The 23529-nt window shown below is 42.4% G+C and overlaps 1 protein-coding gene and 1 long non-coding RNA gene across 4 annotated transcripts in view; one reads left to right on the plus strand and one right to left on the minus strand.

Moving 5' to 3' along the window:
* Window positions 1–2111, plus strand: part of NDFIP1 (Nedd4 family interacting protein 1) — a 50566-nt gene extending 48455 nt beyond the window's left edge. For 2 of the 3 annotated variants that reach the window (XM_082382783.1, XM_082382784.1), the window contains one exon: window positions 1075–2111. In XM_082382783.1, coding sequence (XP_082238909.1) covers window positions 1075–1148 — 74 coding nt within the window. In that variant the 3' untranslated portion in view covers window positions 1149–2111. The remainder of the gene's footprint in view (window positions 1–1074) is intronic. The other variant, XR_014242005.1, reaches the window with a different exon arrangement.
* Window positions 1–23529, minus strand: part of LOC309624597 — a 329163-nt gene that overhangs the window by 38818 nt on the left and 266816 nt on the right. The gene's annotated exons all lie outside the window — the stretch shown is intronic.

Raw genomic sequence — 23529 nt, forward strand, 5'->3', positions numbered from 1 at the left:
ATTTGGGGTTTGGGAAATATTAAGTGTTCAAAAAGAACATGTTGATTTCCTCCAGTGTTGTAGCTTCTCTGCGTCTTGCCAGCCTTTTAAAGATGTATACAGTAGTCTAATCAGAAAAGATACAGAAGGGCTGCTTGTGGCTTTTACAGTAATTTGGAAAGATGGAAAAGTGAGCTAGGGGCCTATGTATGAGCCCATCCAACTCTCATTCGGTGTAGGGTATCACAGCATAGTTTCTCAATAAATATTTGTTAAGTTGTTAATGTATCTGTTTAGAGTATTTTTTTTTAGCAGTAATATAGGGAGTTATTTGTATTTTTTCCATTATTTCCGTGAGAACCAAACCAATTTATATGCCAAAACAAAAGTGCCTCAGAGTATTAGATGAAAACTGCATTTAACAAAATAGATGGACATCATTTTGAGAGTATTTATTTTAGTCATGTATATTGCTTTTTTAAAATTGGGGCTATATACAGTCCTCCCACCCCGAGATACACGCCCCAAAATACAGTCACTTTTTTTTCTAATTGATTGGAAAAAGTCCTTGTGGTACCTGTGAGTTTATAGTTGTTTTCTAACTTTGCCCTGCTTCAAGTATAGACTGATATCACTGGTATCCTTATTGGAAGTCTTCCTTGTGTGAGATTTGGCAGAATTGGCAGGGTAAACAGCTTCGAGTGTGCATGGAAAATTACCTATGCATTTGGATTCTACTGTCTTTTTGTCCCCAAGTTTCAGTCATTGCTGTTGAGGTTAAGTGTAGGATGAAGTGCTACTTGAATTCTGTTCTTTTGTTAGGAGGTTTAGAGAGAGAGAGAGAGACCCCTGACCTCATGGGTTTTAGAGAAAGCATTCAAGTTCTTTCTAGTTCTAGAGTCCTTGATAACTTTAAGAACCAAAAATGTAACGTTTATTGAATACTATGATGTCAGTGTATAGTAATCGTAAAGCTATGTAAAAATGTACTTCTTGTGTCTCCAAACATCCTGCCTTCTTTTGTGACTACATCCTTCTTTTAGCCAAAATAACAACTTAACCAGAGTTTCAATATTCAATATCCTTCTCTGGCAGATGTTTTCTGGCAGAGGCCTTCCTGCATTTATGAATTCTCTCCCAAGAAGCAAGAGAACACCTGCAGGAAGTGAATCAAGAGGCGGAACACAGAGGAATAATCACCTGCTTTAAAAAAATAAAGTACTGTTGACAAAGATCATTTCTCTCTATTTGTTCCTAGATGTAAAATTTTAATAGTTAATGCAAAATTCTGTAATCATTGAATCATTAGTGGTTAATGTTTGAAAAAGCTCTCGCAATCAAGTCTGTGATGTACTAATAATGCCTTATCTATTTGTAGTCATTTTAAATAGCATGAGCCTTGTCCCTGTAGTCAGTAGGGGGCAATCTTGCTTTATTCATCCTCCATCTCAAAATGAATTTGGAATTAAATATTTTAGTGTAAGATATGTACAATGCTGGCCATTTAAAAAAGGGGTTTTCTCAAAAGTATAACTTTTGTTATGACTGCATTTCTGCACATAATCCATTTCGCTGTTAAAATTAATCTAGAAATTTATTTAATTGTACTGTGAACACCTAGAAACAAAATCATAGTGCAAAATACATTTAAGGTGTGGTCAAGAATATGTTCTTAATTGGTAAATGATAAGCATTAATTTTTTATAGTCTGTATTCTAATTTTGCTGTACCTTATTCTGTTGTGTACCTAAGGGATTGTAAAGGTGTTATCACTGTATAAAATAGAAAGGACAAGGACAAATGCAGCATAATTACTAATAAAATGGAATTCGTGATACTTTCTGTGATTAGAATCCCTACCCCTTTTTTTTCTTTTTCTTTTGTCTCCTGATGATTAGGCCAGGGGCTAGGAGTAGGGAGGGGATTAGGTACTAGGAGCAAAGTAAGAATTAGCTTGGAACTTTTGAGATGATCCCTAACATACTGTACTACTTGCTTTTACAATGTGTTAGCAGAGACCAATGTGTTATAATGTAGAGTGATGTGCTTTCTGCCAAGTGGTATTCACCCTGGTTTGCTATGTTAAAGCTGTAAATACAACAGAACATTAATAAACGTCTCTTGTGTAGCAACTTTTGCTGTGGATTAGTGTTTAATATCTTGGTTTGCACTTGTTAATTGCTAAGGCAGTTTTTTCTAATCTTCATATAGATTCATACAGAATCATTCAGTAAACAAAAAAAAAATTGGTCTTGGGCCAATTTTTTTCTTCTTTTTCAGCAGGGGAAGTTTCTTTCATATCATACTCAATATATTCCTTAAAATATATTAGTTCTTCAAAAGATAACGGGTTAGAATAGGAAGGAATCGTAGAGATCTTAAATCATTCTAGAATTCCCAATTATGCTTCATTTTTTAGACATAATCTCAGATAATTTATTTCCAATGTTTTCTCCGTGTTCCCTGCATTTGCCCTTTTTCTCAGGTGAACACAGCCAACTGGTTTAAGTCCTATGAGCATCCAGTTGAAGCTAAAAATGTCTCATTCCTCCTGATTTCTATTTTTGTCTCAATTGTGTTAAATTTAGAGACCAGTGGTTCTTACAATATCCGTCATTTGATATTTTTCCCCTCTTCCACTTATTCAAAATATAAAGAAAAAAATGTAGCAAGATGGTCCAATAACTACACAAACCAGCACTAGCATGGTATGATAGCTGCAGGTATTCATTTATCTGCTGCATGTGAACATCCAGGATCAGCTTAGGAAGTCTGTTCAGGGGTGTCAGTATGTAGTGCACAGAAGTGTACATTATTTGAAAACCAAGCAGGAAAACAGTGCCTCCTGGATCAACGTTTCAGTGATCATTCATTCTAACTCGTTTATTGATTACTATAAGTAATAGTATAGTATGTTTCTGTTTAAAAGTTGTATTTTACAATAGATTAGCAGAGCGGGGTTTGAAAGTCTCTGAAGATTTTTTATATTTTGAATTAGATTATACCAACAATATAGTTTGGAGGAGTTTATAGCCTATCGTGTTCTATGTTTCAGAACAAATATATCTCTAAACAGTCTGAATAAATTTGGTTATATGCAACAGAGAGAACTATTTAAATTATCTTACAGGACCAAATAGAGGGGCCCTAAATCACATGAACTAAAACATTGTAGTCTCGCTTTGTGTTTATTCTTTAGGTCCTGTGCCTTATTTGGCTTTGTATATTTGAGGACTGAAATATTTGGAATTCTTATTTCTGCATATTTGGTGGTCCTTAAGACTCTGTCATATGTAAACCTACAGTTTGCTTTGCTTTAAAATTAATTAGGAAGGTGATTTCTCTCGTTTTAATGTTCTAAAGATTAAAGTCTTTGTAGATATATAAAGTTGATACCATATGTTACCTAGAGTCCTTACTGTTAGGGTGGAATTGTTTATCCTGCACTGTTACTTTTTGTCTTTTATTCTTTTCTGTCTCCCTTTGGTAGGTTCATTATTAAGAATAACCCTTTCAGATAAAGGAGTGTTTAAATTATTTGAAAGGGGATAACTGAGGAACCACTGTTATTGCGTAAGGTTATGGAATAAACTGGCTTTGACCTTGGGCTAGGGGACAATTAGGGCTCATCCATGACTACAGAGGTCCCTCATGTCTCTTACTTGTTGCTGCCATTTGGAATGATACAAACTAAGTAATCTGACTTGAGCTGTGTCCCACTGTGAGTCATTTATAACCCAGATGAAATTTCTTTTGGCCTTCATTATATTCTTATACTATGTTTAAAGGAAGAAATAACTCCTGAAAGGGAATTTCAGGGCCAAGTGATAGTTCAAGTTAAGTGGTTGCCTGAGGTGGCAGCGTTCTAGGTGAGAATCAGGAAAAATGTACGCAACAAATGGAGTGTTGGCCTCAGCTTTGAGTCCAACCCTACCACCTCTTCTGGATGTCTGACCTTCTTGAACGGTTGGAATAGTAGATGTTGAAAAATCACTTGGTCCTGATGATGCTGGTAAACACCGATAATCAAATTTTAACTTAAAACATGCCAAGAACAGACATAGAACTGTACGTTATGTACAGTATGAGGGAATAATTTATGAAAAAGTAATGTGGCCCCTACTACCTACCTGAATCTGGTTCTTGGTGAAACCTCAGTGATGAATACAGGAAGATCACGTGCAAGATGTAGCTTAATAATTTTCAGGTTCTCCTGATGTTTTTTAGCTATTTAGATTTTCACCTTTTCAGGCTTTCTGAAGATGATTTGAAGGGTGATGAGAGGCGTAACAAAATGCAAATATGTTTCTGTAGATGGTTTGTGGGTTTAAAAAAATCTTGTTTTGCGTATCTTTAAGCCTAAATAGCATTTATAGTCTGTAAGGCCGATAAGGTGGATGGAGTGAGAGTGGTTTAGCGTTTGCTAAACCACCAATACTAAAGGTAGGTACTCGAGGTTTAACTTTCCCTTTGCATACACTGTATGCTTTTGTACAGTGTATGGTTGTATTCATTTAGAGCACCCACAGAAAGTGCTCTCTGACAGGGAACTTCTGTGTATTGGTTCTCTGTAGGCTCTGCTGCTAAAATGGAGGACATCTCACAGAAAGGCACCAGGAATTCTTGAAGGGGAGGATAAGTTCAGGTTGAGCGTAAAAGACTTTCAGGAGGAAAAGAGTTACAGAAACTGATTTTGTGTCATTCTAAAAAGGGGCTCTTTTATTATTACCCAGTTTACTTCTTACAACTTTCTTACTTACAACTTTGTGGCCTATAGAAAGACCTGCTCTTTGGACAACCTAAATGGAGAGCTGTCCTCCTGAAGGACAGTTTCTCTGACTAGAAATTGGAAATAGTCCCATCTACTGCCTGGCATTTTGATCCCCTCAGCCCTCCAGTTATTCTCAGAATTTGTCACTTGTAGAATAGATACATTACTCAAGTTTTGGTTTGATGCCTGTTTTGCTGAAAAGTCTTGTTTTTTCTTTACCAAAAAGCATTGTGTTCTGATTTTGAGAGTTTTAAGTCAGTTGGCAAATTAATAAGATGTAAACTGAAATACAAATCTATTAAACCTGAGTATAGAATATATGAAATAAAGAGAATTCTCTTGCATTTATGCAGGATTTCATCCAGGTCAGAAACTGAGATGTAGGTGTATGAAACAGACGTCTCCCAACCCTGCTTTATATGTTGTTCATCCTGCTCTACAAGTGAATAGTTTTTATCATTTATGTGAGAAATGAAATGTTTCATAAGCTTTTCCCCATCCATATGTGATTGCATGTTTATAGACAGCAAAACAGAGAAAAATGGTTTCCTTAAATCTTACAAAGGTTAGTGCTGGAGTGCTGAGAAGACGGTATTCATTTTTATTCATTAGTTGACTGGAAGGTTCACCATTGGGTCAAAACCTAAAAAAATAAAAAAAAATCTCTCAAATAGAGAAGGTGATTTCTTGCCGCAAAGCATCATCAGCTAAACTATAGAATTAAGGAAGTGCTGCCTTCTGACTCTGAAACCCAGCCTGACTCTTTTCTGAAATTCATCCCAAGCTGCACTCGTTTTTCACCATGCTACTAGTTAGGGTTTGCAATCACATCCCCTACTGAGAGCTGCTTCCCCCATTTAAGCCCATTACTTCCTGAGTCAAGGAGAGAGGATTGGAGCAACCTATCATCATAACTCGGATAGAGTTACACTTGATGAAACGTTCTTTTTTTCATTTGCACAACAGTCCAAAATGCCTAAAATGTTCCCTTAAAGTGAGGTTTTAGAAATAATTTTGCCATCTGCTTCCTGATTCCACATCTTTATTTTGACAGAACATTTCTCAGGCCGTATTTGGCAGTCACTAGGTTTAGATGTCATTCTGGTCATTTTAGTATGTTGTTTTTTTCTCTGATTATTGACATTGAGGATTTTTATATTCATGATTTATTTCCAGTTAGTATTTTAACTAGGATTGCAGATAAATTACTAAGCGAGCCACTGGATGGATCAATATTTTCACCAACCCTTCTATCACTAGCATCATTTGGTACTATATGGTTCTTTTAAAAAGTGGGCCCTGGTGAGCTAAAGAAGCAAAATTAGCAGTCCATTTTTTCTAGGTTTGGCTCAATAACTCTTAAACCCTAGATCTCTATAATCACGGTCATGTGTATGAGAAAAGCCCTTTTTGGAGTAGTTGTATATATTTTCCCTGTGGCTATATGTGTGAGATGCGTTTTAATCTGTATGTAGGTCTCCCAACTAATTTTGACCTTAAGCCCTTCTGTGATAATAGCAGTTTCCAAGATTTAGGTATTGAAACTAAACTTATGTTTTTCTAATCCCCATCCTGTAGAATTTGTAAATGGTCAGACTTGGTTCCTGCTGCAGTTACACAGAGCTTCCAAATAAGGATAATGGGTAAGTACTCATCTCAAACGTTCACTTTCCATAGAAGAAACCTGCAGAACATATATACCTACACTTAAAATTATGTGTTAATTTTTCATTAGGGTATTTTCATGGCATCGATTTTTGGGTGAAATGAAGAGTTATTTTGTCTTCATGTAGATTTTCTCAAAGCTCGTGGCTACCATAGTTTCTTCTTTTTATGGCAAGACTATGGGAAGGAATGTGTCTGCAGAGCCATGGGGAAAGGCCATAGAGAAAATGATTTCTAAATATTTGGCTGGCTAAGAGTGATTGTGGACTCTTCCTTGGAGGTCTTTAAAAATAGGGTCGATCCTTCTCTGGAATGGTTTAAGGGTAAAGGAAAAGGAATGGATTAGCAGGCCCCTTAACGTCCCTCAGAGCTCTAGAGGTTTGTATGTGGCCCATGTCAGTGACAGATGGAACAGTAAGTTCAACAGATGTCACGTCTGCCATTCCCAGGCTGTGCTCTCTTTAATGTGGTGACCTTCTGTGAGCACTGTCCTAAATAGTCTGCAAGAGGGAAGAGAGTGTGTCTAAACTTCTGGGAAACCTAACTTGGGTGGCTTATTACCTACTGCTACCTTTTATATTAAGATCCAGTTATCAAAAAAGTTACACTTTGTCAGAATCCCAAAACAAGGACTCAAAAAAGCACCCTGTAGTTTCTGCAGTCATTTTCAACCTTTGTTATATTCTGAAGGAATTTGGTTTAGATGGCATTCCCTAATGTTACATTTAAGAATCTTTTTCCTAAGGGACCGTGGGAGGAAGAAAGAAAGAAGATTAGGTGGGTAAGGAGGGCCCTGGAGGAAATGAAGTCTGATTTGTTAAGAAGAGAGGGGACCTGTGGAAGAGTGTAGCAAATCGGTTCCTTTTGTTCTTTGCTTCTGCTTTAATCCTTTAGACTCACAGGATAAGATTGCCAGCTAATTGCTAGGAGCCCCCTATAAAAGAGGATTGGCCTAAATTGGAGAATAAATTTAAAGAGTGACTAAGGGTTTTTTTTTAAATCCCTCCTTTATTCGGGTCACTTTTCTTTAGATGTGATTATGTCTCCAAGAAGTGGTTGGATACCTTCTTGAGAGGTTTTCTTAAAAAAAAAAAAAAAAAGTCTGAAATTCCAAAGACTCCCCCCACCTCCACTGTAGGATTTATGTAAGCGTGTGATGAACTAAATTCGCTAGACTATAGTTTAAACTTAAAAAATAAAAAGACTAATGTGTTTTATTGGTGGCATTTTTATACAAGTGGCTCATTGGTAGAAGTATGTTGACCATTTTAAAGTGCAGTTTGATCTTTTAGGGTAAGACATTTAAATTCTCTGCGTACAGACACTGTACTTAGGACAAATTATTATGTTTGTAACTTGGTGCCAATCTCAATCGTGTCTTCATTGGGTGCTTATTTTCAAACAGTACCTGATCCATTCAAAAACAGTATACTAAAAATTGGCATTAAAAACGTATCAAATTTTAATAGTAAGGCATGGATACTTTTACTGCCTTTTATTTATTGCTGGGTGTATTTTATTAGAAGGAAAGGTAAATAAATGTGTTTTGCAGAAAATATGTAGTGCAAGTCAGCTCCAGTAGCATTTATTATTTTTTAACTAGATGGTGGAGCATTTACACACTTAGTTTATTAGTGACCTTCCCATAAAACTTTTAGGAACACAGGGCAAAACAGAGGTCATAAGTTTACCCAAGCTGGCCCTCTAGAGCACCGCTTTAGTGACATCAGACACCTGAAGGGAAGCCAAGACACCTTCCTGCATCTTCACATCCCAAGTAGCCTTGGCTTCGCCTCCATCTACGTATTTTATTCCCCTCAGAAAGAATTACAGGTGAAATTTAGATAATCACCTGTGTGTTAGAAGTGATAAAGTCCACCTTCTGAAAAATAGTTTCTGTATATTATACATACTTTTGATCTGGACTTTTAATTTTATTTGTTGTAAACCACTTTATTGAGATAATGATTGAATACAAAAACCTGTACATATTTAATGTGTACAACTTGATGAGTTTGGAGATAAGTATACATCTGTGAAACCATCGCCACAATCTGTGCCGTAAACATATCCATCACCTCCAAAAGTTTCTTCTTTTATTATTAGTATTATCATTTTTTTTTTGATGATAAGAACGCTTAACATAAGATCTACCCTCTTAGCAGGTTTTTAAGTACACAGTAGTGTTGTTAAATTACGGGCACTATGCTGTGCAGTAGATTGCTGGGACTTACTCGTAATGGAAATGCTCCGGCTTCTTGAATATAGATGTTTTAGGCCTTCATTTGATAAATATTAATTTCTATTAGCTGATTATGATGTGTATGACCTTGTGCTGGCTATAGGGTATGCAAGATATGTGCAAGGGAGCCCCTGGGCACAAGCAGGTTCTGGTGAGGGAGAGGGCAGGGCATAAGACAAAGTGCTTTCCTGTCCAAGAAATCATAATACACCATAATTTTCTCTGCCTTATTTGCATAGAGGTGTAAGAAGGTTTTTGCATTTTTCAAGTTGTGATGACCTGCCCCTAACTTAGTTTTCACCAGAAGAGCACTAAAGTCTTCCTAAAACCAATACCCTCCAAGGAAAGAGAGATTCCTACCACCTGAAGAAACCAGTCGCCAAAGAAGGATGGACGGGAAAGCATCTCAGGGCGCTTGTGAGGCTGGGACCTGGAAAACCACTGCAAGGGGAGATGCGCGCATGTGTCCATCCCACGGGGCCGGAACCCTTGCTCCCCACTTGCCAGCTTTGTTGTCTTAGGTCATTCAGTTGGCCTATCCAAACTTTGGTTTTCTAATCTGTGTTCCAGAATCTTTTCTCACGGAGCTGCTTTTAGTTCTAAATGGGATAATGTAGTTAAAGGGCCAGGCACTTAGGAGACAGCTCTTCACAGCTCTCCAGCCAGCTACAGCACTGGATCCAAGGGCAGGACGTTAAAAACCCAAACTTATCATTCAAACCCAGTCATTCATTTCCTTCTGAGGACCACATAGCTTTCATAAATTCTGCCTTTCCTCATTCCTTCCTTCGTCAAGGCTGTCGTTAGACCATCCCTGACAAATCAGACCGCTCTTTTCTACCTAAATTCCTGCTGCCCAGATGAGAATATGACCTACTCTTGCTTTTCTGGTAATACCATCATGTGTTTCTGTAGGCCCTTATATTTATATCCATGTTCATTTGATCCTCACAGATTACTATAAAAGGGATCATTGCGCGTTCTTTACCGCCAAGCCACCCCGGCAAATAATTTTTCATCACTCAGTCACATCAAAACACTCTATAAATCCAGTAAACTCTGATTCTCATTTCCTGAGTTCTGTAGGCTGAAATTCTGGCCTCCTTTTTTCTTGGGCCATTTGTATTATATGACAAGATTTGCCGTACACTATCTTTGTGTGGATTTACATCTTCAAAGCGTCCTTTGAACTTCTTATCCTTCGCCTTGTTTCTTTCTGCACTCGCCTTAAATTCTTCGCTGCTTTCCCTGCTCTTCACCAGATCCTCTTTACCTGCCGCTCTGTACCTCCCCCTAACAAGGTTTCCAGTACTTCAGGTCACTCTGCTTGGCTTTGCCTTTTCCTGAACCAAATCCCTACCAGTCTCTTCTCTCCCACCGTAGAGAGGGCCATCTCCTTGGCGGTCCCCTTACCCTTTCCTTTCTCTACATCTTGCCTGGGCCACGGCAACTCTAGTTACTCTCTGCCTTCTTTACCTTCCTGCTTAGCCCCACCCGACAAGAAGATCACATGCTTTATTTTCCTTCCTGAGCCCACCAGTTAGGATTCCTGAATGCCCCCAGGTAGATGTTCCCAGCAAATCCAAGCCCATCCGGTACGCCTGCCTGTTTTCTCCTTTCATTTGGGACCTGGAGAGCTTTGCACAGATGAGACCTTTGTCACAGTGTCCCCAGACTCTCCTCTTCTCCATACCCCTCTGTGTTAGTTTGGTTTGGTCATTAAACAGAAGACATCGGGGTGTCTTCCGCTCACTGTTCCTCCGCTCCCTACATGTACACAAATGACTTCTGCATGCAGCTCTGGAAGCTGTGGTCCCTATGGAAAAGTGCCTGGCAGTCGGCTAGCCCTAATCTTCACAATCCTCTCTATGTTCCTGAACCATCTTCCAAGAAATACTAGGATTCTGTGTTTTTATTTGGAATTTTATCTTCTAAAAATATCTTTAACTGTTAAAAAATCGAATAGAATGTCTTTATTGAAATGTGTATGCAACCAATACACATTTGTGCTCTCATTTAGAGACCTACATGGAGCAAGGATTAAAACTGAACCTATAAATGAATTTATTCAATAAAAGCAACATTTTATCTGGATTATAGATGGGGGTCTCAATAAGATTTTGTTTACAAAATGTGTTCCACAGCCGAAAAAAAGGTTTGAAAAGCACTGCCCGAAATCATCTCTCACTGTGCCTGAAACTATCAGACCATCATACATTTTTCCCCCCTTGATCTTACAGGGCTTTGAAAAATACCCTGATTTTGCAAAAAAAAAAAAAAAAAAAAAAACCAACAAATCTAAAAATCAACTCTAATCCCGCTACCCCCCAAAAGCAGCTGTTTTGGGGGTTTTTTTTTCAGCCTTTTTTTTTGTGGCTTTATCATTTTTACATAGTGTAGTGCTAGCCACCAGTATAGTCTGGTGAGATGAAGTCTCTTATTAAGCCATTCTGGTTATGTTAGACATTAAAAAAAACTTTTTACAGCCTTCTTGCTACAGTGGAGATTATCTTGCTTTGTCCTGCTTTTCAACGAGTTCTGATGAGTCCTAAATGGTTATGTTTTTAAAGCCGACTTTTCTTTAGTACTTCTTTTTTTAATACGTATTTATTTATTTATTTATTGTCTGCACCGGGTCTTAGCTGCGGCACGTGGGATCTTCGTTGCCGCGTGTGGGATCTTCATTGCAGCATGCGGGATCTTTAGTTGCGGCATGAGAACTCTTAGTTGAGGCATGTGGGATCTAGTTCCCTGACCAGGGTAGGAACCCAGGCCCCCTGCATCGGGAGTGCAGAGTCTTAACCGCTGGACCACCAGGGAAGTCCCTAAAGCCAACTTCTAATGCCTCTTCTTTCCACTGTTTCATTCCTAAGGAGAATGACTAGGCTTTTGCAACAATTATAACAAAGGCTTCCTATAATCTTAGTCTTTCACTCATAAGATGACCAAAACATTTCCAGTTCTCTGTTCATCTGAAATTCACATCCAATTCCTTGGCCCCAGGGATTCAACCTACAGTTAAATTGCTGTTTTGCAGACGCCTATCATAAATACATAGTCATGGGTACTATTTATGGAGCATTTACCATGTGCTAAGTACCCTGCTTTATTCTTTATACACATTACCTCATTTAATCATCATCCCAAACCTTTGCAGTGGGTAGTACTATTATCCTCATTTTATACTTTAAAAAAGGGAGGCCCAGAGAGGTTAACTGACTTGCCCCTTAGAGCTCTTAAGTGGTGAGGCTGAGACTGATTTGGTTGGTGTTGTCAGAGCATGAACTCTTAGCAAAGATGCAGCACCTATCCTGGGAGTGCACCTGCCCCTTCTTGATCCACAAACACTATTTCCCTTCCCCCAGGCTCCCAGCCGCCAACTCCCCTTCACTGGAGTGGCAGTGGGGGGATTCTGGCCTGGAGGCACAGAACATCTACCCTAACACAGCCGTTGACCTTGGCCTCAGGCTCCCCAGCTCTTACCCCAGGATTCTTTAATCCCCCCTCTAAGCCAGTGAGGCAGGCCTAGCTGCTGATGTGGATCTTTCTAGCTACTGCTCAAATGAAGTGATTCTCGCAGGCTCTCAGAGACAGGACAAGACCCAGGTGTCCTTCACTCTCTCGCTCTCAAGTTACACAGAATGACATCTTGAGACAGTATTTCAATACTAATTTCTTATTAATGGCTTACATTTATTCAGCACTTAGTGAGTCCAAGTGCTGTAATAGTGCTTTTCATGCATAATATCTTTTAATCCTACAATAAATCAGTAGTAAAAGTTCTGTTATCCCCATTTTACACTGAGGGAGCTGGCTCAGAGGAGTCGAGTAACTTAGGTAAAGTCACACAGCACACAAAGCAAAGATCCAAATGCAGGCGCTCTTTCTTTTCTTTTTTAGTTTATGAGTTTTGTTTTTATTTTGAAGTATAGTTGGTTTACAGTGTTTACAATGTGTTAGTTTCATGTGTACAGCAAAGTGGTTCAGTTTTATGTATATATTATATATAATATACATGTATAACATATATATATATATTCTTTTTCAGATTCTTTTCCCTTATAGGTTATTACAAGATATTGAGTATAGTTCTATGTACTATACAGTAGGTCCTTGTTTATCTATTTTATATATAATAGTATGTGTCTGTTAATCCCAAACTTCTAATTTATCCCTCCCTCCCTCGCTTTCCCCTTTTGTAACCATAAATTTGTTTTCTATGTCTGTGAGTCTATTTGTGTTTTGTAAATAAGTTCATTTGTATCATTTTTTTTAGATTCCACATCAAACCTGGCCACTCTTTTTTTTTTTAAATAAATTTATTTATTTATTTATTTTTGGCTGCGCGGGGTCTTTGTTGCTGCCTGCGGGCTTCCTCTAGTTGCGGTGAGCAGGGGCTACTCTTCGTGGCGGTGCGTGGGCTTCTCACTGCAGTGGCTTCTCTTGTTGCAGAGCACGAGCTCTAGGCACGCAGGCTTCAGTAGTTGTGGCTCGTGGTTCTAGAGCGCAGGCTCAGTAGTTGTGGTGCACGGGCTTAGTTGCTCCGTGGCATGTGGGATCTTCCTGGACCAGGGCTCGAACCCGTGTCCCCTGCATTGACAGTCGAATTCTTAACCACTGCGCCACCAGGGAAGCCCCAAACCCAGCCACTGTTGACCACTAATCGAAACATCTTCAACCTCCTCTGCTTTCTTTTTTCCAAAGGTAATCCATGTTGATTATAGAAACATTTACTCTCTGATTTTGTAAAATTCGCCTTCTGTCAATAATGCTAAATCTGAAGTACATTTTTAACTTCTCAAAGTGCCACTGATTCACATGTGTACAGCTGTGAACCTTCATGGGAAGAGCATGTATTGTAGTCTTTGGACTGCTAAGAATAGTCCTGTTTTCAGGTCAGAGAAGGGTGTTTGAAGCTGCCCAGCTGATGTCATCTCTACTGAGCTATTCGTGAGAAATATGTCTTCATTTAGATTTGAGAACTGATTACTGGAAACAGAAGTTAGAGGTCTACTGTTATCAGTCTCCTTCTTTTAAATTGAACTTTATTTTTTAATACTCGATATTTAGGTGAAGATCTGTTGCAAACCTGAAAGGAAATAATCCATTGTAGTTTTATTATCCTCTAATAGACCTTTCCAAGAGCTTTATAAATACTCTAACCAGTGCTTCTCAAACTGTAATATGCATATGCATTGCCCGGGGATCTTGTTAGAATGCAGTTTCTGGTTTAGAAGGTCTGGTCTGGGCCTCAAGATTCTGCATTTGTAACAAGCTCCCAGATGATGCCCAAACTACCCATCCAGAAGAACCGTACTTTGAGGAGTGAGGCTCTTACCATCTTAATATTCAAGAGAGAAATTCAAATTCAGAATTTGAATTTACAAACATTGTTTACTAAATAAACCACAACTCAAACAGTCGTGAGAAATAGGCTCTGTCCTCCAGCTCCACAGCAGTCTGACTTTCTTGGAGTTTCTTTGGGCTTGACCTTGACTCCTTTTTTGGTTGATGTTAGTGCATGCGGGGAAACTCACCAGTTTCCGCCTCCTTGCTTCTTTGTGAGCTGAGTCAGTCATCTTTTACTTACTGGTGTGATGTGGGTGGGTCATGGCTTGAACTAGCCCATGTGTCCTGCTTGAAGGATCTGCAGTCAGTTTTCTAGAAAACATTTTCTCAGTCTCAGTTGTTAAGAGAGCACTGTGAGGTGGGGCAGGGGGCAGAGAGAAAGATGTGGAGCCCTTAGGATTGAAGATCAGCTTGGTCCTCCCCGTGTGCATTTGTCTGATAAAATGCAGGCAAGGTTTGCCTCTCTCCCACCCCCACTCCGCCTACTCCAAGCCTTGGCCATGTCCAGAATGGACTCCGGATGGCAGTTGCGGACGCTCAGAGCACAAAGAGTTTCTTGTTTGTGCAGGGGTCTATCAGTGTTTAAATAGAACGGACGGAAGCGCAGGCACACCATATCAGCAGCTTATCGGGGCCCCTGGTTTTGCATGTACATTTGCTGGTCTCTTGAGTTTACCCAGCTCCATTAGCACCGAGTTAAAAATTGCAAGGCCAGGCTGTACTGCACCGAGATAGGGCAGAGAGAACAAGCCGGTTACTGAGTGTGGTGGTGGTGCCGGGGGCGGTCCTTGAGATCTTATTTGCATTCTGCCCATGTAGAGAGTAAAGCTGTGGTAGCCTGTGTGTTCAGAGGCAGCCCGAGAGAACCAAAATCTAGTTTAGGAATGCATCCAGGAGATGGGATGACGCCCGGCCTCCCTGGGGCAGAGGTAGTGGAGATACCACTTGTGACCCTCGCTCTCCATCGTGGCTTACCAGGTCTGCAGTCAGCTCAGGAAGTGGTTAAAGGAGGTGGCAACTGTGAACACCTTAAAATTGTATGCAGTTTTGGCATTTGCAAGCATGTCTGCATGCATATTTCTCTGGGAGCAGATCCATGACCCAAAAGGCTAAATGTTCCTGTACTATTTGGGTTGCATCTTCCTGGAAGGAACTCTTTAGGACAGATAGATGAGTAGCCTGCTTTAGAAATGAATCCTTGGGCTTCCCTGGTGGCGCAGTGGTTGAGAGTCTGCCTGCCAGTGCAGGGGACACGGGTTCGAGCCCTGGTCTGGGAAGATCCCACATGCCGCGGAGCAGCTGGGCCCGTGAGCCACAATTACTGAGCCTGCGCGTCTGGAGCCTGTGCTCCGCAACAAGAGAGGCCGTGATAGTGAGAGGCCTGCGCACCGCGATGAAGAGTGGCCCCCGCTTGCCGCAACTGGAGAAAGCCCTCGCGCAGAAACGAAGACCCAACGCAGCCAAAAATAAATAAATAAATAAAAATAAATGTACTAGGAATTTGAAAGATTTACATAAACTTGGAGGTGATTTCCTATCAATTAAAATAGAATTAAATTGTATTTAAAAAAAAAAAAAGAAATGAATCCTTTCCCTCTATGAGCCTCACTCCTTTCGAAGCACTTGCTATATGCCAGGTGCTGTGCTAAAGACTTTATAAATATTACCTCATTTAATGCTCAGAACAATCTAATGAGATAGGAATTTTCATTTCTGTTTCACAGATGAAGAAACTGAAGCTTAAAGAGTTTGAATTTGTCCAAGGTCACAGAGCTAACTGAAGGATAGAGCTAGCATCTGAACCTGGGCTTTCTGATTCCATAGTCCTTAGCACCGTGGAAGGCTGTTTCTAGTGTTCTAATATACTTGTCTAGCCTTTGCATATACATTGGTTAATTTGTCTAACTGGCACAGAGTTGTCCCAAACTTTGGTCTTCTAAAACTTGGCTTCATGGATTTTGTCCTATTTCTATATCACCTATATTATTAAATTACTACTTAGTTTAAAATTTTTATTATTATTCAATTTGTTATTACTTAGCCTCATCCTAAACAACATCCATGAAATAACCACTGATGTGCTAATTTTATTTTTCTCAAATTCACACTAAAATAAATACATAACCACTAAAATGAAAAATGTTATGCCCCACCTAACATCATTTAAGGTACCCTCAAGGTATGGGTACTGCACTTGGAACAATCCTGAGGTAAGATGTAAAGGCTGTGTGTCTCTATTGCTGCAGAACTGTGGGTGAACTAAAATAGCCTTTACTCTCCCACCCCAGGCAACCTTTCCCACCCAGGCCCGCCTCATGGGGCGTGGTGCTGGGAGCCTCCGAGAGGTGGCTGGGTTGACTCCAGGGAAGAAGCTCTTCTATGTCTTTCAGGGCCTGTTTTCATTGCGCTAATGAGGCAGCAGTGCCAAGAAAAAGCATATTGCTTAGCTTGCCTTGGGGGGGTTGCAGGATTCCAGAGACTGGGGCAAGAATCTGTACTCAGTGCTGTGTGCTCCTCCTGAAAGGGAACTGTTGGGATCCTGGGGATTATGGAAGAAACAGCCTTGCCAGGGGCAGAATTTGGGTGGTAAGGGGTCCCAGCCTCAGATGAAGGACGAAAGAGGCCTCTAACTAAACCCCATTTGTTCCCGTTTCCATTCTAACCAAATGTTCCTCCCCAAATTCCATCCCCTCTGGGCCGTAAATTAAAGGGAAATTTGGAGTCCTATTGTCTGAAGTTGTGTGTGCATTTGACCTACAATGCTGTGTCTTTAATATAAGCAGCTAAAGAACAATTCCTCATTTCCTGACTCCGCTGTTATGCCAGAAACGTGCTAAGACCCTTAGTGACCGAGCATTCTCATTTTTTTCCCCCAGTTAAGTCTCAATTTACGTGTTAAACTTCCCGGTCTTGGACCTTTAGCAACTTTGTCACTTGGCAGTCCCTTCAACAGGCAAGTAAGACAGAGGAGGGCCTGTGGGGTGGATTCCAGGAATCTGTTTTCCTTCCCCGGCCTGGAGAAATCAGAGTGGGAAAGGTTCTTTTTGAGGATCAGCTGGTTCTGATATCTCTGACTAGACCCACCTGTAGCGGAAGTGACGTTGGTCTGCCCCACAGCTGATCCGGTACCTTGATCATTCCAGTCAGGGATTGCCTCACGGTGAGTCAGGCTGTTAATATTTCAGTACCAAGATGTGAAAACAAATCTGCAAAAAAAAGAAGAAAAAAAGAAAAGTCTGCTCTTGGATTGGGCTGGGCATTTCGCATTCTGACTGTCCTCATCCTTGTAGTTCAGCAGTAGCTGAATCGGGCTACTCCTCTGGAAGCTGCAGTAGTTCTGGTCCTGCAAACAAAATTCCAGCTCGCTGGGGGTGCAGTTCCTCTACTGTCTGTACCGCAAAATGGCATGGCCTGACCAAGGATTCCCAGGTATGGGGCTGTTTAAAATGCCTCTCGCCGGCCTCCCTCTTCACATCCCGTCTTCCACCGCCGCCCTCCTCCCCCCAGGAGCCAGTGGCTGGAGTTTACACAACACCAGGCGCACATGGAGCACTGCCAGTCGCAGGAGATTCCGAGGGAGATAAAAAGCACATCTTTGACCACTTCTTTACCAAACAGACCCGAGATGTGTAATTAAAGGCCCCGGGACTCTGCTGGAAATAGGTTTAAACTTGAGGTAATCCCTTCTGGCACTTCCTCTTCCTAATAACCATCAACAAAAATCACACAAATCCACCTGGCTCCAGCCAGTAAGTCTGTAACCAGCAAAGGTCACGGGAGGAGCGATAAGAGAAGAAAGCGGCCACAAACAGCGTTACTGGAAACACATGTCGGGACGTGTTAGAAAGTGACTCCTGCCAGCACCATCCTGGCCCTGAGATGGGTCGGCTCTGCTGTCGAGAAACTCATTCTCTGCCACTGGGAAGGAATGTCAGTGACACGGGAGGGGAAGGCGCGTTCGGGGAGCTCCGCCCAGCCTTCGTCTCTTCTCTCTGTAAGATGTGACTCAGCCACAGAGACTAGAGGTGAGGCGATTCTTCATGGTCTTTTGAAGTTAATTTCCTCCTCTTTCGAAAAGTAATGCGTGACCGTTATTGAAAATACTATTGATAAGCAAAAGGAGGAAGAAAATGATTTCCCCCAGTTCCACCGTGCGGTGACTGCAGTTATGTTTTTGGTGCTTGTGTATGTATCTAGGTGTGAAATGTATAAACACATAGGCGTGGGAAAGGTTTCTGAAAAACTTTCAAACTGCGTGACACTGTGCAAACTCTTTTTAGCCTGCTTTTTGTTTCAGTCTATCCCGAGCATCTCCTTTCATTGCCTGCGTCTCATCATTTTAAGTGTGGGTCGTATTCCATCACCTGACTGTACCATAATTTACTTCAGTAATCTCTTGTTATTGAATGTTTAGGTTTCGTCCCAATTGCCATCCCTCTTCTCCCCCCCCCCCCGCCCCCAAGCTATGTGGTGGAGACATCCTGAATCCTGGGATTTGGGCTGAAAGGGCGAGCGGTTGGCTGGTCTGAGTCCTCCCAGGTGAGCTCAGCGTCCTCTACCTCCGCTTTGGAGGGAAGGAGACTTTGGTTTCTCAGAGAGAGTTGGACCCTCACTGGGTGGACCATGTTCGGGGCACCTTGAGGACAGCACAGAGCAGCCTTGCAGGAGGGGGATGAGGGCCAGCCAGGCCCTCCCGCGTGCAAGGAGACATTGGCTGCGGAGGCCCGGTGGGGGCGGGGTGGGGGTTGCTGAGGGCAGTGAAATGCAGAGCTTTGAGAGCTTGAAAGAACAGGAAGAGTCTTCCTTCCCTTCCTAGGTGTCTGTGCTCCTCTGGGTCCATGCCAGACCCAGGGTCGTGATGCTAAAACATACTTGGGTCACCGGGGAACTTGGCCCCCAAGGTTATGCAGACTGCTTGCCTATTTGTTGCCCCCATGTGTTTTCTATCTGTGACATCGGCAGCAGGGGATTGCAATTAGGGAAAACTGCCAAGTCAGGACAAGCAGAACAAAAGGAGCGGTGAGCATGTACAGAGCACCTACTGTGTGTTGGGCTGGGGCCTGTTAGCTTCTCCGTTTTCCAGGAGAGGAACTTTAGGTGGAGAAATGTTGAGTTGCTTGCCCAAAGCTATAGAGCTGAGAAGGTGGAGCTGGGGTTCCATTCCAGGTCAGGCTCCAGAGCCTGCCCCAAACCATCCTGCCATGCTGCCTCATTAGGAAGCATTTACAAAGGCTTTCTAGCTGGGAAGGTTTAGAGATACAACTTAATTATAATTAACAGGACAAAATAAAGTTGTAAAAAGTGCCACTGTTTGTTGGTATTTAGGCAACTAGCTTTGCACAAAAAGCTGGGGTTGGAGGCGGGGAGGGCGGGTCCTGGAAGTATCCTCGTCAGAATAGTTTTATATGAACTTGTCATATAAACAACAGGAAGTAGGACTAATGCGGCTTCACTGAGTGTTGGCATCTTGGGCTAGGATGCAACTTCAAGTGTTTACTATTTTGAACTGAATTTTTTAGTTCAAATATCTTTGAGTATAAATATGTAACCTCAGAATTGTTCCATCTCAAATTTGAGTACACATTCCAAAAAAGTTGGAATATGGCCTTAAAAACAAACAAGGACAGAATTCCAGGTTTGTGCTTTTCCACATTTTCTTCTGCCTTCAAATCTGGCCTGTGACACTAATAATTTTGACCTGTTTGACGAAAATGAAAAAAAGGCTTTGAAAGGCAAGAATGTGCTTGGCAGTACGTGTATGTTGCAGCATTTAAGAACTGTGTCAGTGAATAGCATACGGTGAGGAAAACTGGACTCATTACAGCCACGTGGGAGCCTGGAGATCGTGTGTTTTCAGTGCCATCCCCGGGAAGGAGGGAGGAAAATGTGGCACCGAATGAAATGCCAGCCCACAGAGGCATGGACGTTGTGGGGAGGGAGATTTCCTTGGAAGAAGCTGCTGTTGCTAAGATTTTAATTTGCCCACTCACCCCGTCTGTCAGAAAGACAGTGGTGGCACCAGGTCTGGGAGGGGTTATTTGCCTACTTAGGGACTCTTGGGGGAACCCACGTCCTTGGGGCCTGAGCACCTGGAAGCTGTGGCCTGGCTGTGTGTCACGCTCTCGTCCCGCTGGAGCCCAGAGGACTTGCTGAGGGTGGGGGGCAGGCCTGACCCCGGAAATGGTCTTAGCAGCATCGCTCTGCACACAAACAAGCCTTTATCCTGATGGGGGTCGGGGTGGGGGCTTCTACTGGCCCAGGTCTCGGGGCTGGATTTGAGGCAGCCGATCCCGTCTGCTTGGTGAGTCCCTGTCACCCATGGAGAAAATTGGATGGCCTAGCAGCCAGGGGCCGGGGAAAACGGGGACCAGCGCTGATAAGGTACCCACCTGCCTAAGGACAGAACAGCCAGGCGGGGCTCAGGGCCTGGAGGTGGCCTTTGGTCGGAGCAGATTCCCGAAGGGCCCTTAGCATCTGTGTGGGGCTCTGGCAGAAGTGACAGCACATTCTCCAGCAGCTGGGGAGGAAGTCAAGGGAACCCAGGCCCCTTGGAGGGATTCTGGAATGACTGGGGTGGGGGAAGGGCAGATAAGGAGGGGGAATTCGGTCCATCTCTGCGCACTTCGTCGCACTTTCCCACCACATTCGGCATTGCCCGCACCCTCCCTGTGCCGGGCAGCACTGCAGGTATTAAGTGCATGAAGATAAGACAAGATCCTGAGCTTAAGGAGCCCGTAACCATAAACTGCAGAGGCAAAGAACCCTCTCTAAATACGTCCTCACTTGCATGGTAGCAAGAGGAACCAAGTGCAAAAGGTGGTGTTGGGGGAGGTACCACACAGTTCGCTTTGTCACTCCTAGTTACGTCACGTTTCTCAGTGTTGTCTCCACAAACGGCTTGGAAGTGCCTTTAGGCCACAGGCCAGGTTTCTGCCGCGACTCCTGCGTGAGCCTCACCCAGTTTAGAGTTCCTGGTAAATGGGGGTCAGTGCTTCCAAACTGACCAGCCAACCTTGAACCCTGTGGCAGGAGTGGGGGTGGGGCTGACGTATTGGGCCGGCCAAAAAGCTCATCCGGGTTTTTCCGCAAGATGGTACGGAAAAGGCCGAGCACAGTTTTTGGCCAGCCCTCTGTTTGGAGGTGACAGCCCCGCAGTCTCTCTAGCGGAGGAGACAGATTAGCTTCCACGGCTGGTTAACTCAGGCTCTGCTTTCTGAACAATCCATCGCACATCAGCTGAGCTGCTTTGGGCAAGTTACTTAACCTCTCTGAGGCTGTTTCCCTCACTGTCAGTGGAGGATGGTGCTGACCTCACATGACCTGAAGGGCTGGCTGCCTCAGTTTTGCGCTTGGCTGTGCTGGGCTCTCCAGGCAAGGCTCGGTTTCTTGGGCCTCCAGCTCTGAGTCTCTTTCATCAGGCATTGGCTCTTTCTAGGATCGACCTCCTCCCTTCTGCTCTGAGCCAGATTCTGTGCAGGTCCAGAAAGGGATTCATCCTAGAGGTTTGCTTTTAACGAAAAAAGGAGAGTTTAAAAAAAAAAATGCTTCGACCTCCTGTTGGCTTTTTGGAAGACATAGGGTCTAACTAGGAGTAAAGACCGAGGGACAGTGTGTGACCAGAGGAGAGTTTAGTCTTTATTATGAAAAGTAGAAAGTAGAAACTAACAGAAAAGTAGAAAAAATAACAGTGATATAATGAACACCCACCACCTAAATTTTTTTATTGTGATAAAGCATACATAACATAAAATTTACCACTTTAACCATTTTTAAGTGTAAAGTTCGGCAGCATGAAGTACACTCAGTGTTGTGTAACCATCGCCACCCTCCCATCTCCAGAATATTTCCGTCATCCCGTACTGTAACCCCTTATCCATTAAACAACCGGTCCCAACTCCCCCCTCCCCGCAGCCCTTGGTGACCACTATTCTCCTTTGTCTTTATGAAGTCAGCTCTACTAGGTACCTTATAAGTTCACCACCTAAATTTAACAACCGTTAATATTTGGTTCTATTTGTCATATCTTTTTTTCACTGATGTATTTTAATGTATATTACAAACATCATGACATTTCCCTAAATATTTCCCTGTACGTCTCTAGGAAGTAAGAATATATTCCTAAGTTACCTTAGGACCGTGTATCACAACTTGTAAAATTTGCATTCATTCTTTAATATCATGTAATACCAAATCAATGTTCAAATTTCCCGAGTTGTCCTAATAATATCTCTTACAGCTGGTTTATTTAGATTAGGACCACAAATTGTATCTGGTTGTTATGGCTTTTAAGATGCTTCTATTCTAGAACTTCACTCCCCACCTCTCCACACCCTTGTGAGATTGGCTTGTTGAAGAAACCAGGCAGATACCCTGTAGAGTCCCACCTTCTGGATTGGTCTGATTGTTGATTGTGGTGATGTTAACTCCTTTTCCATTGGCCTCTTTTCCCGTAAACTGAAGTTAGACCCGGAACCTGATTCGGTTCAGGTGTGGCCACGCTGCACACTTCTTATTGCCTAGAATCGGGAGGTGTATCTTGTCTGGTGGTTCTAACTGTGGGTCCCTCTGTGCCTGGGACAGAGATTGATTGGGGGGTAAGAAATTCTTGCCTGATCCTGCCACTGTCATTTTCCACGCTGCTACCAGCAAACAATTTGTGAGGTGGACTTTGGTCCCACGTTGAATACTATCCAGTTCACCCCAAACCAATGCATCCATTGATGATCCCTGACTGAATCAGTTATGTCACTGGTGTTGCAAAAGGTGATTTTCTAATTTTTTGTTCCTTCTACGTTTATTACCTAGAATCTGTAAAGAAGAGCTCTCCCTCCTTGCGTGGCACTCTCTGATTACCCTGAAAAACAGTGCCTTCTGAAAAGATGGGATAAATGCTAGATTCTTTCCTTTTCATGACCAATTTTTCAGAGTGAGGAATGGGGGAAGTGTTTGGCATTTAAGGGGCTGAAGATTGAATATAATGAGGGGTTAAGGTTTTCTCTTCCTTTGTTTTCTCCACTGTGATCTCTCAAGTCTTCAGAAATGGGCTGGAAGCACCACATGGGGCCGACTGCCCTTCCTCAGCAGTGGAGTCCTCCACTCGGAATTTTCTCGTTCCAGGCTAGTTCCCTGGGTGGGATCGGGGGAGGGGTGCTTCATTTCCAGGTCCTGTGTTTGCTCCATTTTTGGAATGAGCTGGGAGGACCTTTGGAGTTGGGGGGGTGGGTAGTGTCATTATTTCTCCGGGGTTCCTCCTGGCTCTCTGCTTGTGGGAGATCATAGATTTCATCAGCCTCTTCCTGAATGGTCAAATGTTTCTAGCTTTTATTTTTGCCCCCTTCATATGATTAACAAGGGACTGAATTGTTATCTATCCATCATCGTTCACCTAATATTTATGGAGCGTGGTCTGTGGGCTTCAGCCTCTGGCTAACTCCAGAGGAGGTGCCCCTTAAGGAATTCGCTGTCTAGTTTGGGAGGAAAGACATACACGTAGGAAGTGGAGTAGAAAACAGTGTCAGCCCAA

This window comes from Balaenoptera borealis (assembly GCF_965194805.1).
Source record: "Balaenoptera borealis genome assembly, chromosome: 2".
In the NCBI taxonomy this organism is placed as follows: Eukaryota; Metazoa; Chordata; class Mammalia; order Artiodactyla; family Balaenopteridae; genus Balaenoptera; species Balaenoptera borealis.